Source organism: Heloderma suspectum, chromosome 2 (assembly GCF_057233095.1).
Source record: "Heloderma suspectum isolate Gila_16-S chromosome 2, 16-S_ref, whole genome shotgun sequence".
Lineage (NCBI taxonomy): Eukaryota > Metazoa > Chordata > Lepidosauria > Squamata > Helodermatidae > Heloderma > Heloderma suspectum.
Window position 1 is genome coordinate 292365395 of NC_139459.1, and position 17365 is coordinate 292382759.

At 43.8% G+C, this 17365-nt stretch overlaps 1 protein-coding gene across 2 annotated transcripts in view; it reads left to right on the forward strand.

The window, feature by feature from the left end:
• Positions 1 to 1373: 1373 nt before the first annotated feature.
• The window catches only part of PPARG (peroxisome proliferator activated receptor gamma), a 95034-nt gene continuing 79042 nt past the window's right edge, over positions 1374 to 17365 (forward strand). Inside the window, exon 1 of one of the 2 annotated variants that reach the window (XM_084839869.1) lies at positions 1374 to 1759. In XM_084839869.1, coding sequence (XP_084695995.1) covers positions 1723 to 1759 — 37 coding nt within the window. In that variant the 5' untranslated portion in view covers positions 1374 to 1722. The remainder of the gene's footprint in view (positions 1760 to 17365) is intronic. The other variant, XM_084839870.1, reaches the window with a different exon arrangement.

Below are 17365 nucleotides of genomic sequence, written 5' to 3' on the forward strand. Positions count from 1 at the left end.
GAAATACCATGAACAAAGAATGCCAATAGCACCCCCCAAAAAACCATGTCAAGGAGCCCCTTGGGTACTGCCTTGATCTGTGGCTAATGCAGAATGGTTGGTGGTAGGTTTCTTCAGGTAAGGGAGGGGCTGGCAATGTCCCTGTACAGGAAATACGGTATTGCTGGATCCAATGTTGCAGTTCGCAACATAGGAAGAACAGTGTGCAAAATGAAATTGAAAAGCTCTTTTTATTCTGTCTAAAAACCTGAATTGGACAGATGTGTACCTTCCAGATGTTTACTTTTTAACAAGAAACCAGTATATTGTTCCTTATGTAGCGCCTTACTAGATGGTAATTTTTAAAAAGATAATTACAACACAATAAAACTAAGTTTAAATGGACAACAAAACGCACACGTGTGTGTAAACCCTTGAACATATATGTGTAAACAAGTGTTATTCCTGAGTGCTTCAAGACTACCCGCAATATTTCAACAAACAGCAGAACACCAAGGTGCCAAAACAGCAAACGCTGCTCCTGAATGCCCTTGTAATGGGGTGTGGATGGAAAACGTAAGATGCCTGAAGCAGTGAGGCAGAACAGCACAAGGAAACATAGGAAATACAGAGGAGGAAAAAGGAGAGAAATGTTTTCTTGTATCGATACTAGTTATGTGTCTTCCCATTTCCCAATGAGAGGGGGCAACGCTGACAAAACTCTACCCTGGAAAAGTGTTGGATAGGCCCAGTCTTCCTGCCCCCCCCCCCATTATCCCCTGCAATTCTCGGGGGGAGGGAGGCAAGCAGGGAAGGCATCTGGAAGGAGCTACCGCCCTCTGCTCCCCCGATCGAGGAGGGCTGGGTTCGCTGGGGCAGTCAGCGCAGGGGGGCACTGAGGGCGTGCTGCGGAGGGTCTCCCGAAGCGGGGACGCAGCGCGCGCCACGCTGACTCCTCGTGGGCCAGCCGCGCACGCTCTCCACGCGTTCTCCCGCAGACCCATCGTTCCGCGCCTCCCCGGGAAGGGCCTACGCGGCTGTCCTCCCACTTTTCGCCCCTTGGCCACCCCACGTTTCCGGCGCGCCTGTGGTGGCCGGAGAGCAGATTCCCGCGCTCCCGGCAACGCGCCCCGCGCGCTCCCACTGCCGCCCCGCGCGGCCCGAGCGCCTCTGCCCCGCGTGCCTCGCTCCCCCCGCGCCTCGTCCGGGTTCTTGTCCCGCAGACAGGCACGAACTGCCTCGGCCCGGCTGCTGCTGCCCCCGTCCACGGGGTGGGTAGGAAGGAGCGGAGAGGGACGCGGGGGTTGGCGGGAGGGCGGGGAAGCGGCGGCGGCGCGGGCCCGAGAGGCGGCGCCTGGCCCTAGGACGGGCCGGGCGGGGGAGTTCATGCCAGTAGACGGGAAGAGTTTCTCCTGCTGCGTTGACAGCGCCAGGTCAGTGCGCGCGCGAGAGGGGCAGCGAGAGCCGCTCGCGGCGCGGCGGGACAGGGACAGGCAAGGGGGCTGCGTGCCCGCGCCTGCCCGACGAGGGGCTGCGTCTCAGGGCTGGCGACGCGACGCTGTGTAGGCAGCGCTGTCCGTGGGCGCGCGCGCGCCTGTGCCCGGAGGGAGCGCGAGGGAGGCTGGGGGACGCGTGCCGGGGAGGGCTGAGGGACTCGTGGGCAGAGGCATTCAGGGGCACGCGCAGCCGCCTCGGCTCCGGGCTGTGCTGGGTAGACGTTCAAAGGGACTTTGCCTCCATGGAATGAAAGGCGGGCAGACGCGCGCTAGGGCGAAGCCAGGTAAAGGGAGTGCGTTCTGTTCCAGGTAGGGAACGAGCGTCTGGGGCAGCAGCGTTAGGCACACTCGCTTTCGCTCAGAGTTTTGCTCTTCTGTAGGTTAATGTAAAGGGGGGGGGGGATTGGGGCTACAAGGAGCAGGAGTCGGTTGAGGCAGACACTGGGTCTTGGGGTGTCTGGGTTCACCTTAGGTGAGGTCTGCAGGAAGAAAAGACCCTGAACTCGCTTTGTGGGGTGAATGGAAAGGAATGCGTGTTTCCATGCAAAGTGTGTGCCTGCATGGGCACACCCACAGTCTGTTAACTAATGGTTAATGGATATGTAAGTTAGTGGGGAGGCGTGAGGACACTTGAAGGTGGGAGCGCTGTTCAGGTTAAGCCTGGATCGAGACACAGGTAGGAAAGGAGGGTTGGGGGCAAAAGGTTTTGTGACATGCAGGCATTATTAGAGTCATCCTAAAGAAAGAGGGGGATAGAATCTTCCGGAGACCCTCTTAGCCACGTGTGGCCTGCCTTCCACATCACCTTAGAGTAATACACCTTGCTCACAATGGATGGGGATGAGAAGATGTTATTAATAGGAGATGTGAATGTGTTCATTATAGAAGTATGCAGTATCAATTCATAAAAGTGGGATGGGAATGTTCATTTATAGGTGCTATGTGGATTTGATGTGTTAAGTGTGCTTTCATATGACCATGCCACAGTCCTCTCTGCCCATAAGGCAGGATGGCTTGTCCAAGGGAACTTGTCCGCTGTTGCTACATTTATGATGCTGAAAACCTAAGGCACTTGTACCTGTGGTGATACTGTTTGAATGGAGGCAAGACAATGGGGAGAAAGTTTTGTTTTCTCGCTTGGCTGGAACAGCTGATTAATTTTTTTAAAACACCGTAATTTTTCTCTTTGGCTGCCTAACCACAACAAGGAGTGTGGGATTCCAGGTATAATCCTGCCACAACAGAGTTTATACGTTGTGAAATATATAATGCCTTGGTGTCATATCCCAAGTCTGCAGGAGTGTTTTGTAAGTTTCCCACTGTCATTTCTCCCTAGGGCATTATACACTAGAGACTGCAAGTTCCTGTTAAGTGTTGTAACTTTGAGGCAATATGTGTGAGTTACGATCTAACATGGTAACAAGGTCATAATTTAATACTGCTATGGCAGAGGACTGGTTTCTTCTGGTAGCAGTTTGATGATAAGATGAGGAAACTGCTTCTTTCCTGGAGCTTGGACCTCCTCATGTAAAAAGGCATAATTGCGCTTGATGGCAGCTTATAACAAACCAGAGATATGATAATAATGTTCAAAGATATTTTTTGTGTGTGAAATGTCCTTATTCCTACAAGAATTATGATGGTAGATTTTATAATAAACACTGTTCAAAAATATACACTTACTTTTAAATAATCACTTCAGAATGTAACCAAGGCACTTAAAAAAAATACATTACTGCAGTGTTCCTAAGGGGAGGAAAGAGAAAGATTAGGGTGCAATGATATCAGTAGAGCTACACTTAGTAAGTGATCTATGAACCAACTCTTTAATGTGAGCTGTCAGGTGATGATAACATCTGAGACTTAATCCAGAGAAAACTAGGAGCACATGTCCATAACAAAATCTATTTAAGTACACAGTTAAGGCAAGCACTTTGTTCCTGTGTGGCAAAATAGGCAAGCACTTTGTTCCATGGCAAAATAAACATTTGTGATTTTTTCACACTTGAAAGTGCAATAATAATAATAATAATAATAATAACAACAACAACAATAATAATAATAATAATTGCATTTCGCACCAATACAAGTTGTTGTTGTTTTATTCCATTTCTATACTGCCCAGTAGCCAAAGCTCTCTGGGAAGTTCACAACAATTACAGAGACATATTATCTCTACACAGGAAAAATGTCATGTGGGAATTTGCCCACAAAAATGCATAACTTGCACTAAGTTTGATTCTTGATGTTCCTGTACCCAGTCCTATGCGCATTTATTCAGAAGTAAGTCCCAAAGAAGTGTGCTTAGGACTGCAGTTCTAGGATATGTAAGTATTGACTTCCAATGGAATTTCCAAGCAAGTTTGCCTAGAATCACAGTTTTAGATATCAAACTTAAAATTAGCAGATCTGTCTATCTTCTCAATATCATCATGGTGAGCCCTTTCGAAGTTATTGTACTCTGTTTTTGTGGATGTGTTTAGAAGAAAGTAAGCTTCTCATGAAAGCCTATTTTCTGATATTTCTGGGGAAGTGTACTTAGATGAAGAATCATAGAATCATAGAATAATAGTAGGGCTGGAAAAGACCTATAACACCATCGAGTCTAACCTTTTCAATGCAGGATACCAAGTCAGTTATTACAATACACTTTGAAGAAACAGGAAAGATGAGACATTTAGTCTGTTGATTTGAGAAGGTAAAATCTGTTAGATGTTACACATTTTCATTTGGAAAAAGAATCTCATTGACTGATATTTAATTAATTAATTAATTAATTAATTTCATTTTTATACCACCCAATAGCCAAAGCTCTCTGGGTGGTTCACAAAATTAAAGCCACAACCCCCCCCCCCGAAAATACGATATAAAATATAATAGATTAAGGGAGCAATCCTGTGGCCACTGGACAGCGGCTAGACCGCCATAGGATATGCTGTTTTCCGGGAACTGATCTCGGAGCCTGTGCTCCAAGGTTGGTTCCCAGAAAACCGACCTCCCCCCATGTCCACGCTGCCTCAAAGGCTGCACGGAGAAGCCCCATCCACGCTTGGAAGAGGAACGTGGAGTGGCTGAAAAGGGGCGGGGCTGGGGGCATTCTGGGGTGGGGAGAGCAGATCTGCCTGTACGACACATCCTATGTGTCATACAGCAGCCTCCTCTCCCGCTTGGCCCCCATGGCTAGACAGCCGAAAATGGCTGTCCAGCAGAAAAAGCAGGGAAGGAGAGGCACGGAGGGAATGATCCCCCCTGTGCTTCTCCTGCCTTGCTTTGGATAGGAGATCACCTCCGAGTTCTGAGGCGGCTGCCTATCCAGATGGGATTGCGCCCTAAAAGAATAAAAATGCAACCAGAGTAAAACCTAGCAGCAGTGCAGATATTTAAAATGCAATAGTAGATTTAACTACAGCAGAACTACAAAACTGGAATACTAAAATGCTAAAAATGCCTGGGAAAATAAAAAAGGTCTTCACCTGGCGCCGGAAAGAGTACAGTGTAGGTGCCAGGTGAACCTCTCTAGGGTATTCGTTCCACAACTGGAGTGCCACAGCAGAAAATACCTTTTTCCTGGTAGCCACCTGCTTTACCTCTTTTGGCAGGGGCTCCATGAGAAGGACTCCTGAAGGTGATCTTAGCGTCTGGGCGGCCCTGTGGGAGGAGGCAATCCTTCAGATAACCTGGTCCCAAGCTGTTTAGGGCTTTGAATGTTAATACCAGCACTTTGAATCGGGCTGGAAAGGGACTGGCAGCCAGTTCAGCTATATGGGTGTGCGTTGGCCTACTGATAACAGGGAACTAAAGTTTTAGTCTAGTAGCTTTTATCCCAGCTGAGAAAAGTTATGCAGAATTTGATGGCTTGGTCTTGCAAGGAGCTACACGCTAGTACTGATTCAGTAAAGCACATATGATTCAGTAAAGGACATATACTTACTGAAACTACTAACGTTCTGCAGAACTTTCCAGTGTACAATGTGCCTTAAAATGATTACTGAAATAATTTCTCACAGTAGGTCGATTGGAGTCTGCACCAGTGCCCAGTATGTAATATACTGGGGGCCAAGGACTGGTGTTGCTTCCTTGAAACCAGTTGGAAACTATGTGATGTACTCTTTGAAGTCACAAAGTTTCCATCACAGGCTGAGTGAAAGAGATTTCACTGCAACTTATTTTGCAATGCAAACCAATGTGGGACACCACCACATTGCACAGGTGAGACTTTGGTTTGGGTTGAAATCTTTCTTGTACACTTGAAAAATAAAAATTCTTGAAAATGTGGCACATTGCTAGCTCCCAAATATTTATTAGTGGTTATTTATGAAACACCTTTTTCTGGCCACAACCCAAGGAGAGATTGTATAGAAACAGAGGATTTTCTTCACCACCAGAACCTTATTTCTCTTCTTTCTTTCTTTCTTTCTTTCTTTCTTTCTTTTTGCTATGCAGCATTTAAAACACAGCTTGAAATGTGGTAACAAGGGATTGTTGTTTGAAAAAATAAGATCGGCACTGTATGCCTATAACACTTTGGACATATGCAAAGGGACTCTATGGACTGAAGCCTTTATCTTTTTTATGCACATAAAAAGCCTCTAAAGTAGGGAATTATAACTACTTTCAGAAATGACCAATGGGTAATCTAGGGCAGTCATTTATAGGGCAATCCTATACATGTCTACTCAGAAGTAAGTCCAGTGGAAGTCATTGAGGCTTACCCCCTCATTGGGGAGTAAGTGGGTATAGGATTGCCGCCTTAATCTGCCAAAGTCTGTGTTTTTAGGGGTTTTCCCCATCAGAAATACAAGTGGGTGTGCACAGGAATAATCTCTTGCAACATTCATAAAAATAATGAGCCACCAAAAAAAAGAAAGAAAAAAAAGATGATAGGTATATTTGGAAATCATCCCTACACATGTGCCTATATGCATGGCGTGTAATAACATACAAAGGACAACTAGCAAATTTGGCTCATGCAGTTTCACTCTAATGCTAAGAAATCTAAGCTTGTGAACCCAAGTTTCTAATGTTAAAATCCTATATTTATCTCCTGGCCCACACTTGCTTGAACTATTTGCAGTCTGTGAAGGTAGATAAAAGTTTTAAATTATAGTTTCCAACTTGGCTGGCATCATACAATTTTGTAGCCTGGCATATACTGCCATGTGATGATGCATGCCAGTACAGGATGTATTGTGAGTGGGACTTGCTGGGTGAAGCAGTATCAACAGCATATATGCCCTCTTTGCCAGCAAGCCCACAACATACTGAGATACACTGACATTATGTGGCAATGTATTTGGGCCTTTAGAAGAGTGACACTATGCCAGTCTTCTTGAAAACCTCCTTATCTCACATACACAGAGCAAGTTATGTATGCTATTCATAAGGGGACAGGGGCAGCTACATTAAAAATCTCATTCATGAACTCCTAGAATCATCTAATAGTTGGTGATGCTTCACAGACAGACAGAAGCCACCTCTTCACCTCATGACTAAGCATATCATCTGCATACCCGGCAATCTTTGCACAGCCGGGACAAAGTCTATGAATTCAATACTGTGAATCCCAAAGTCCCACCTTACTGAACAACAAGCAACGTACTTGCTACCTTGCTGGTTGATAATTAGCAATATTCTTTTTTGAAAGACACTTTGGTGTATACATGTAGTATTGTAACAGTATCCTTTTGTAGCCATAGCAAAACCAGCATATATGCAAAGAAACTAGGAAATCATCGCTTATTGTGCCTGAAAGTGCTTCCAGACGAGGCTGCTATTGTATAATGCCCTACCTCATTCATGGAATTTTACAGACAGTCCAGACGTCTTCCATCTGTAACCCTTCTGTGCTTTCCCACTGCTGCTTCCATGTTTTTTTTAACACAGAAAATCCATTAAGGAGGCAGAATAGCTGCCTGATGTGTAGTACTAGGAGCCCTCTGCTTGGAATGTTTGGTCTGCAATGGCTGTTTCACAAGCTGCAAGGGATCACTTGATGTTGCAGTTATCAAGTGATTAACATAAATGTGTGAATTCACCCACAAGCGGAAAAGAAGAGGACACCTTAGATCTTGGAACACTCATGATGTCAGTGTAACAAAGTATTTTAAAAGCTGCCAAGTTTTGGTTTCCTAAATAAATATATTTCAAATGAAATATGCCCATCAATTGTACTTTGGTATCCATGATCATTGTGGCAGCACTATGTGAGTTATGTTAATTTCAGGGAAACAGAAATTCAAATTAGACATACCCTGCCGCTTATCTCCTTTCTGATCTAGCCTAAAGAAATGCATTAGTTGTCCACTTTTGTAATATGTTTTTCTAGGATAGGATTGGATGGAGCCTTCCCCCACCTGCCACACCTCCCCATGTATGCACATAACAAATGGTTTCATAGGGCTGAAACTAGAAGATAGGACCAGTTCTGTGATTCTTCCTCCTGTCCAAGTATAATTTTTTTAACCACCAAGCAACAATTAGAATCTGCAGTAGGGAGTGGAGGGGTGGGGGCGGTGCTTAACCCTTTCATTCCCTGCAGTTTGTCTGCTTAAATTGGATTCCCCCCCCCATAGATTTCCTACCTGTATGTGTATAGGAGAATTATTAATGTTATGAGAATCTGTATTTTCCCTCACAAGGCAATCAAAGCAGGTTGGGGAGCAATTCAAGTGGACACACAGCAAGGAAAAGTTAAGGGGTCCTTCCTTCCCCACTCCCAATTTCAGCTTTCCATGGCTGTGTTTCTTTTGTTATAAAGTGTTGAAAAGAAGAATCACGTACCTCAATGTCTCCCATCGTTTTTGGCCCATAGCTGTAGAGAGAGCTCTGGAAATGTGTGATCTGGCTCTGCTAAAATCTCAGAAATCACAGGAGACTCTCTGGTTTTCCACAGAGGCCAATCTTTCCTCATGGCCCCTCTTGTGCTTCCCCTATAAATGTTATATATTTATATATGTTTGCATATATAAATGTTTCCCTTCCCTCGTATTCTATGCACAATACCCCTCCTTCCTTACAAAGCCCCCCCCCACGTATCTATTTAAAGTTTTTAAAGTTGCTTTTTAGGACTACATCCTCTCAAAATGACATTAAAAAGGAGAAGTGAGAGACAAGGTACAATTGAAAAGTGATCACACTGGAACAAATGTGCAGATTATCATGAAAACGTCTCCAATGTATCTATCTAAAATATACAAATTAAGCAGTATTATTTAGTGTGGAATCTAGGTTTTAAGCGCCATCATTTGGCAAGGTTTTTTTTGTATGGGATTCTAGACATGAATCCTACACAAGAGTGTGAGTAATGACCATGTATTATATTTTTTCAGGTTAGTTTCTACTGTTTGTTGGTCATCGAACCACAGTCTGTAGTACCAAAGTAATCGAACATATTCTTAGCTGGTAAGGATTGTAAAATAAGTTTCCTCATGCTATTTTACAGCTAAGCAGTGATTATAATGAATGGCCTGAGGAACTGAGATTTTTTTTCTCATGTCTTTGTGGGATAACTGTAGGTTTCTCTTGATCTCCATTCCTGTTAAACAGGAAAATATTCAGCCACTGTTCTGCTAACTGTCTTTCAGTGAATGGAACTTGTAGGTTCTTTGAGAACTGTTTTCCCCAGAGAACAAGGCCCAGTTTATACATACAGAAGAACAGAGTGATAAAGCTTTTCCTCAGCTATATCACTTCAACATGCAGGTAGGATCACAAAGCTGAACATTGTTCCATCTTTCTTCTTTTTTTAAACTTCCCCTAATATACAAAAGTAGCATGTTAGGGAGAAGCATGCCTACATCCTGAGATGTTATTTTTCTATACGCAGGAAGTTGTTTTTTGTTGTTTTAAACAACAGAAGAGTATTCAAACATGCATCATTCCAACAGCATCCTGAAGTGATAATATGTTTCTTAGGTTGTACTCCCTAATTCTGCCGAATGTATAGGTTGGCTCTTAAATTTGCAGTCGGAACCATATATACTAGGAAGGAACATATAGAAACAGACTTATAAAACTGAATGAGATTTATATTTCTGAATAAACATGGCTCGTATTCAACTGTAGGAGATACATAATAGATGTGGACCTATACAGAGAACACCTGAACGATTTTATCAGGAACTGGTTTACAGGGCTGAGTCAGATTATTGGGCCATCTCCCTGTTCTGACAGTGTTCTCCAGGGGTCCAGCAGAGAGCAATCCCAACCCAGTGGTAGAGCGCCTGCTTTGCATGCAGAAGGTCCCAGGTTCAATCCCTGGCCCCAGATTTGCCTAGGAAAGAATCCTGCCTGAAACCCTGGGAAGCTGCTGCCAGTCTGTGTCAGCAGTACTGGGCTAGATGGACCCAGGGTCTGACTCGATATAAGGCAACTTCCTATGTTCCTAATGCGAATACACACACACACGTAACATGTGCTCTGTCAATTAACTGTTGTCCTCCGTTTACAAATGATAGACTCTTCCACGTAATAGTGCTGCAGTGGAGTTTTCTCCCTCCCAAATTTAGATTTTCCCCCTTTTCCAGCTAGGGCAGTGGTAGAAATGGGTTCTACACATACTGGAAAGGAGAGTTAACAAAGGCTAAGACTTCTTTCAGTATGTTGGCAGTGAGGTGTGTTTTTCTTTTCTTTTTGGACATATTGAAATCCTCTGTCTTAATATTCCATAGGTGGGTTAAATTACCATTTCAAACAATGATTTTCTGGATTTTTTTGCATCAAAATTGTGGAATAGATGGTTAGATCTTAATATCACAGGGGTGTGCTATTCATTACTTCAAACCAGGTGATATGCAAAGAAAAATGTTAATTGCAGGCTTTTGGAACTTGCTGTTCATTTAAGCATTGATGGTAAGAAGAACAGGTTTTACCACCCCAAGGGCAGTGACTTTGATTATCCACATCAGGGGCTTGAGGAAAAGGCAACACTGTATTGTCTAACATTTATCTGCACAATATGTTTATTTTCTAATTAAGTATGTTTGGGGTCTACAATGAGACAGTTAGTTGAGCTTAAATGCCCTTGAAATTAATAGAATTTAAGTTAGTTATGGCTAGCCTGCCCCCAGTGACTTCAGTGGCACTTAAGAGCAACTAGCCTGCTCTCAATCTGGGCGAATGCATTTTATCTTCTAGTCTTGAATGGAGTATTTCATTTTATCAATGTAGCGGCCTGATCGCAAGACCTGCTATTCCAGCAAAAAAGGCCTTAGGGAGTGTGTGAGTACTTAAGTGCTATACTAGCAGGATGCCACAAACCACTTGTTACATAAGCACTGCAACCAGATACTGTGGGCCATATATTATATGGGCTTAAGTATATGCTCCTTCTTGCTCTTTTCATGCTGTTCCCTTCAATCAGATTATCTGATATCCTGCTCTGTCATATCATTCCTTCCCTAGGGCAAGATGGTTCTTCAAGTAGCCCTATACAGGCAGGTGGCATGGGAGGGGCTACCTCAGCTGAAACCACTGAGTGAGAGCTAGATGGTGGGCTATTTACCAGACTTTCTCTCTCCACCCTGCAGGGCAAGAGTGTTCTTAAGCAGAGAGACAATTATTTTTACAGTTTACTTAAGTGTAAAATACACTTATGATGAGTGAGAACAATGGAATAACTTCTTGTTCAAAAGATTAGGACTCATTTATGCCCTGAAATAAAATAAGACCACTTTATTTGGCTGGCAGCATTGATGCTCTTCTTAAATTTGAATTAGGGATATATGAAAGTCACTTACCCTTTCGCAGGGGTGATTTGTGGGGGGGGAGGCGCTCCACACCTCCCCCCGAAATCCTAACCCGGCCAGCTCCGCTCCACGGCAACTCGGCAGAGCTGCCGGCCGGGTGCATTCGCGGGTGTCTGGAGCCTGTGGACGCAAATGGAGGCTACGGCGGCCGCCATTTGCATTCCTGTTTTTGGCCGTGATAGGCTACATAAATATTTACATAGCCTATCACAGCAAAAAAACAGGAACGCAAATGGTGGCAGCTACGGTGGCCGCCATTTGTGTTCCATTTTTTTGCCGTGATAGGCTACGTAAAAACTTACGTAGCCTATCACGGCCTCTGCAGGGAGGCAAATGGCCGCTGTAGCCGCCGCCATTTGCGTCCGCAGGCTCCAGACGCCTCCAAATACACCCGTCTGGCAGCTCTGCAGAGTTGCCGCGGAGCCAGCCGGGTTAGGATTTCGGGGGGAGGTGTGGAGCGCGTCCCCCCCTGCGAATCACGGCCTAAATGGGGAAGTGAATGGCGGCCGCAGCTGCAGCCACCATTCGCAAAGCAGCACAAACGGCAGGTAGGTAAGTGCTCCGTTTCGCACGCCTTTCGCAGGGTGGTGGGGTGGGGTGGGGTGGGGCTTCGTTCCGTCACAGATTTCGGGGGGCCGAATGCACTGGCATTCGGCTTCACTGAGATCTGTGGCGGAATTCTCTGACATCCCTAGTTCTAATATGGTGATCTTAGAAAAGCTTATGCCAGAATAAAATTGTTAGTCTTTAAGATGCCACAAGACTTTATTGTTTTTGCTGCAACAGACTAACAGGGCTAACCCTGTTAGGGAAGGACCACAGCTCAGGGGTGGAGCACATGTTTTGCATGCAAAAGGTCCCAGGTTCAGGTCCCAGGTTCAATTCGCAGCATCTCAAGGTAGGACTAAGCAAGAATCCTGCCTGAAACCCTGGGGAGCCACTGCTAGTCAGTGTCAATAATACTGGGGTACTGGGGTACCAATAATACTGGGGTACCAATGGCCTGATTCAGTATAAGGCAGCTTCCTATGTTCTTATGTAATTCTCTGAAACCACCGCAAAGTAACATGAGTTAGAATTTGGTAGGGAAGTACAAGCTCCTTCCTATCCTTTCCCATCTTAGTTTATCTGTGAGTCTTGAGTGGGCCCAGAGAGATCAATCCAATATCTTTCTCAGCTCTGCGACTGCCTGTGTGATGGAGGTGCCTGTGTAGTGCTTGATGTGGTAACTGGCTGCTTGATGGTGCTGGAAGTCAGTGTAGTAACCCTCTATTTAAAGGACTTTAAGACTGCAATCCTGTATCCACATACATGGGAATAAATACCATTAAATTCAGTTGGGCTTACTTCTTAGCTGACGTGCATAGGGTTGCACTGTAAAGAAATCACCTCTGATGGATAACCCTTCTTTCTACCTTAGCTCCTGATTGATTGATTGATTGATTGATTGTATTTCTGTACTGCCCAATAACCGAACCTCTCTGGGCGGTTCACAAAATTTTAAACCACAAAATTCAGCATAACATACAATATAAAATACAAAAGCTTAAAACTACAGTATAAGAGTACACCCTGGATAAAACCTAGCAGCAATGCAGAGATTTAAAAAACAATAGCAGATTTTAAAGTACAGAGTGAGGAGCAAATGAATATAAATAAGTTAAGCGGTGTTCAAACCTTTATGACTGGGGAAGCACAATTTCCTTAATTTAGGAAACCTATGATTTTCTGCTGTGTTGGTTAGAATGATGATCTAACCATGCTGTTTCAGTAGCTTACATCACTGGGTTTGCAAAAAGCAAGGTTTGTTGCGGGGTTTATCACATGGATAAAAACATGAATGGTAGTATCATTATAAAGCCAGTAGCTCTCATGATAAATTTATGATAAATGGATAAAGATTTTTTTTAAAATATTACGTTCTTTAGTCTAACTTCTTAGTTTAACCTTAGCCCTGATAGTAACTTTTTTAGCTGATGTTTTGTCTTAATATTACTGTAACCTATTTTGAGGTTTTCAGGTTGCTTATACCTGAAAAACCATATATAAATGTTTGAAATAAAGAAAACATATAAATGTACTTATATCTGCTTCTATGATACTGTGTAATCAATCATTCTTTTTTCAACCCAATCATGTTGATCTTTTCATTACTATTTTCACTGGTCTATGTGTCATCATTCAAAGCTTTGCATCTGGAAACAGCTTCTGTGGAAGTGTTAGTCCTGATAATTTATTTCTGTCTCCTTATTTTGTTTATGAAGACAGTTTTTCTAAAGCAGCAGAGAGTCACCGAAGTCACATCAAACAGCTGACCCCCATGCATCATTCACTATTGCACCCATCGCGTGATGTAATGTTGTGGTTGTGAAAGTCATGTGCACATCTTTCCATTCATTTTTGACTGACAGGATGCTGATTCTAAGTAGGCAAAAGTTCAAGTAAAGAATTAGAAAGCCATTCCAAGTGCCTTATCTTTGTTTTAGAAATTAAAAAATGTAGTGTTCCAAATAAGAAGTACTTCTCCATACAGAAAAATGCATGGGATGGCTTGGAGGATTTTGCAAGGCTGTGACATGTTCCATACCCACTGTATTTTGGAATATTTGCAGTATCTTTGCTCTGAAACATAGCAGGCATTTTGTTTTCAAGATGTTTTGTATACATTATTTTTTTCCAAAACAGAGTTAGATAGGATAAGATAGGATTTCTGGGATGCAGGCCCAATTTTCTAAAGGAACATATGAAAGAAGCAGAAACTGAAAGTGTTTCTAGAAGACTGTTAGGAGAAGGAGGCACAGGACAGTTGAGAAGGTGATTTTGTGAGTGTGTGATGCTGAGGTTTAAAAGTTAATTATGCCCCATGGTGGTGTTTTAGGATATAGACTAATAAGGAAGAAAAATCTCAGAGGTTGCCTTGGAACCATTCCTCTAAAGCCATCTGTTCTTGAAATACTTGTGTTTGGGGCATTGTCTCTAGTTTTTAGTACTTGTTGTGAAAGCAGGACAATACTAGTCTCTTGGAGAGTGTTTGCCCTTCCTGTAGCATATATGAATTTCTCTGTGGTCCAGCGATACTGAGCACAGTATGATAATGTATAACAAGGGTTAAGATGGGATGTGGAGTAATGAATTCCATGCACCTTTCCTGCTATAAGCAAAGTGTTAAACCTTATCTGTCAGGGGAGAGGGATGTGCGTTTTATGTGTACTGGTTTGCTGAGTGGAACATGAGGCTACATAATCAGCTAAATATTTTTCTACCATTTTTCTAGGCTTATAGTAGTTGAATGTGAAGGCTTGTAGAGCAGGAAAGAGAGGCAGAACATTTGGATAATCCTATCTTGGATTTTATTTTATTTATTCGTGTCAGAAGCATCACAATTAAAAACTTGCTATAACACATAACATTTAAAGTATAAAATTTAGAAGCTAAAATATATAAAAATTAGACAACTTGCCCCAAAACTAGCAACATTAATTGCGTTCTGTCATGCTGTCATAAGGTCCTCATGTGTGCATTGGTCTGGGCACAAAGGGCAAGTATACATATGTGGAGTTGTCTGCAAGTCTCCACAGTTGCATAGGGCAGAGATCTCCGGATAGCCCCATTTATTCAGAGCATCTCTAGATCTTGTTGCGCCCGTGCGCAGTCTATTCAGTGATTTCCAAACTTCCCAGCTTTCATCGGAACCGGGTGCCAGCTCCTCTGCTGGTTCCTTCCAGTGTTGATTCTTTGTAGCTTTCCATAAGTCCATTCTACTTTTGAATTCATCAATGTCTTCCATCAATCTGAGGAAGCTTTTCCTGGATTTTAATCTCTGAAGAGTTGGTTGTAGGCCGTAAAGAGGGTGTTTGGATACTGAAGATTTAAGCCTCTCTTTGTATGCTGCTGCTTCTCTACAAACAGCAGGCGGGGCAATGCCAACTATATGATAGATCTTATCTAGAGAAGTAAGTTTTAGACATCCGGTAATGATTCTACTTTCCCATTGAAAGCAACGTCAACTTGCCCAGCATGTGCTGATTTATACCAAACTGGGCAGGCGTATTCGCCGGCCGAGTGGCAGAGGGCTGATGCTGTCGTCTTAAGAACCCTGGGTTTAGCACCCCAAGTAGTGCTCGTTAATTGCCTAATCATAGAATCATAGAATCATAGAATAGTAGGGTTGGAAGGGGCCTACAAGGCCATCGAGTCCAACCCCCTGCTCAATGCAGGAATCCAAGTCAGAGCATCCCTGACAAATGGCTGTCCAGCCTCATCTTGAAAGCCTCCAGTGTGGGACAGCCCACCACCTCCCCAGGTAATTGGTTCCATTGTCGTATTGCTCTTACAGTCAGGAAGTTTTTCCTGATGTTCAGCCGGAATCTGGCTTCCTGTAACTTGAGCCCATTATTCCATGTCCTGCACTCTGGGATGATCAAGAAGAGATCCTGGCCTTCTTCTCTGTGACAACCTTTCAAATACTTGAAGAGTGCTATCATATCTCCCCTCAGTCTTCTCTTCTCAAGGCTAAACATGCCCAGTTCTTTGAGTCTCTCTTCATAGGGCTTTGTTTCCAGTCCCCTGATCATCTTTGTTGCCCTCCTCTGAACCCTCTCCAGTTTGTCTGCATCCTTCTTCAAGTGTGGTGCCCAGAACTGGACACAGTACTCCAGATGAGGCCTAACCAGTGCTGAGTAGAGGGGAACTAGTACTTCCCAGGATTTGGAAGCGATGCTTCTATGAATACAGCCCAAAATAGCATTTGCCTTTTTTGCAGCCACATCACATTGTTGGCTCATATTCAGCTTGTGATCGACAACAATTCCAAGATCCTTCTCGCTTGTAGTGTGGTTGAGCCACGTATCCCCCATCTTGTAACTGTGCATTTGCTTTCTTTGTCCTATGTGCAGAACTTGGCATTTGTCCCTATTAAATGTCATTCTGTTGTTTTCTGCCCAGTGCTCCAGTCTATCCAGATCACTTTGAATTTTGTTTCTGTCTTCCAAAGTATTAGCTATCCCTCCCAATTTTGTGTCATCTGCAAATTTGATCAGCATTCCCTGCACCTCCTCCTCCAAGTCATTAATAAAAATATTGAAGAGCACTGGGCCCAGGACTGAGCCCTGCGGTACCCCACTCGTTACCTCTCCCCAGTTTGAGAAGGTCCCATTGATAAGCACTCTTTGAGTCCGATTCTGTAGCCAACTGTGGATCCACCGGATTGTTGTTTCATCTAGCCCACTTTGAGCTAGTTTGCTCATCAGGATCTCATGGGGCACTTTGTGTAAAGCTTTGCTGAAGTCGAGGTATATGATGTCTACAGCATTCCCACGGTCTACAAGGGAGGTTACTTGAACAAAACATGAGATCAGATTTGTCTGGCAGGACTTGTTTTTGACAAATCCATGTTGGCTTCGAGTAATCACGGCATTGTTGTCAAGGTGCTTCCAGATGGATTGCTTTATGATCTGCTCCAGAATTTTCCCAGGGATTGTTGTCAGACTGACTGGTCTGTAGTTCCCAGGTTCCTCCTTTTTACCCTTTTTGAAGATAGGGACAACGTTAGCCCTCTTCCAGTCATCTGGCACTTCCCCCGTCCTCCATGATTTCTCAAAGAGAATAGACAGCAGTTCTGAGAGTTCTTCTGCCAGTTCCTTTATGACTCTAGGATTCAGTTCATCTGGCCCTGGAGATTTGAACTCATTCAAAGTAATGAGGTGTTCCTTGACCATATGCCTATCAATCTCAAGCTGCAATCCTGCCCCTTCAGCCTGTACTTCACCTTTGCCAGGGGGGTCATAGACCCTCTTTCGGGAGAATACTGAGCCAAAGTAGGAATTGAGCACCTCTGCCTTTTCTTTGTCATCTGTTATCGTTTTGCCATCCTTATTTAATAGCTGAACCACCATTTCTTTCCTCTGCCTTTTACTATGCACGTAGCTGAAGAAAGCCTTTTTGTTGTTTTTAACATCCCTTGCTAACCTCAGCTCATTCTCAGCTTTAGCCTTCCTGATGCCATCCCTGCAATTCTGTGCTATCTGCCTGTACTCTTCCTTTGTTACTTGGCCTTCTTTCCACTTCCTATAGGTGTCCTTTTTTGTTTTCAGGTCATCCCTAAGCTTTTTGTGAAGCCACATTGGCCTCTTCTGTTGTCTTCCA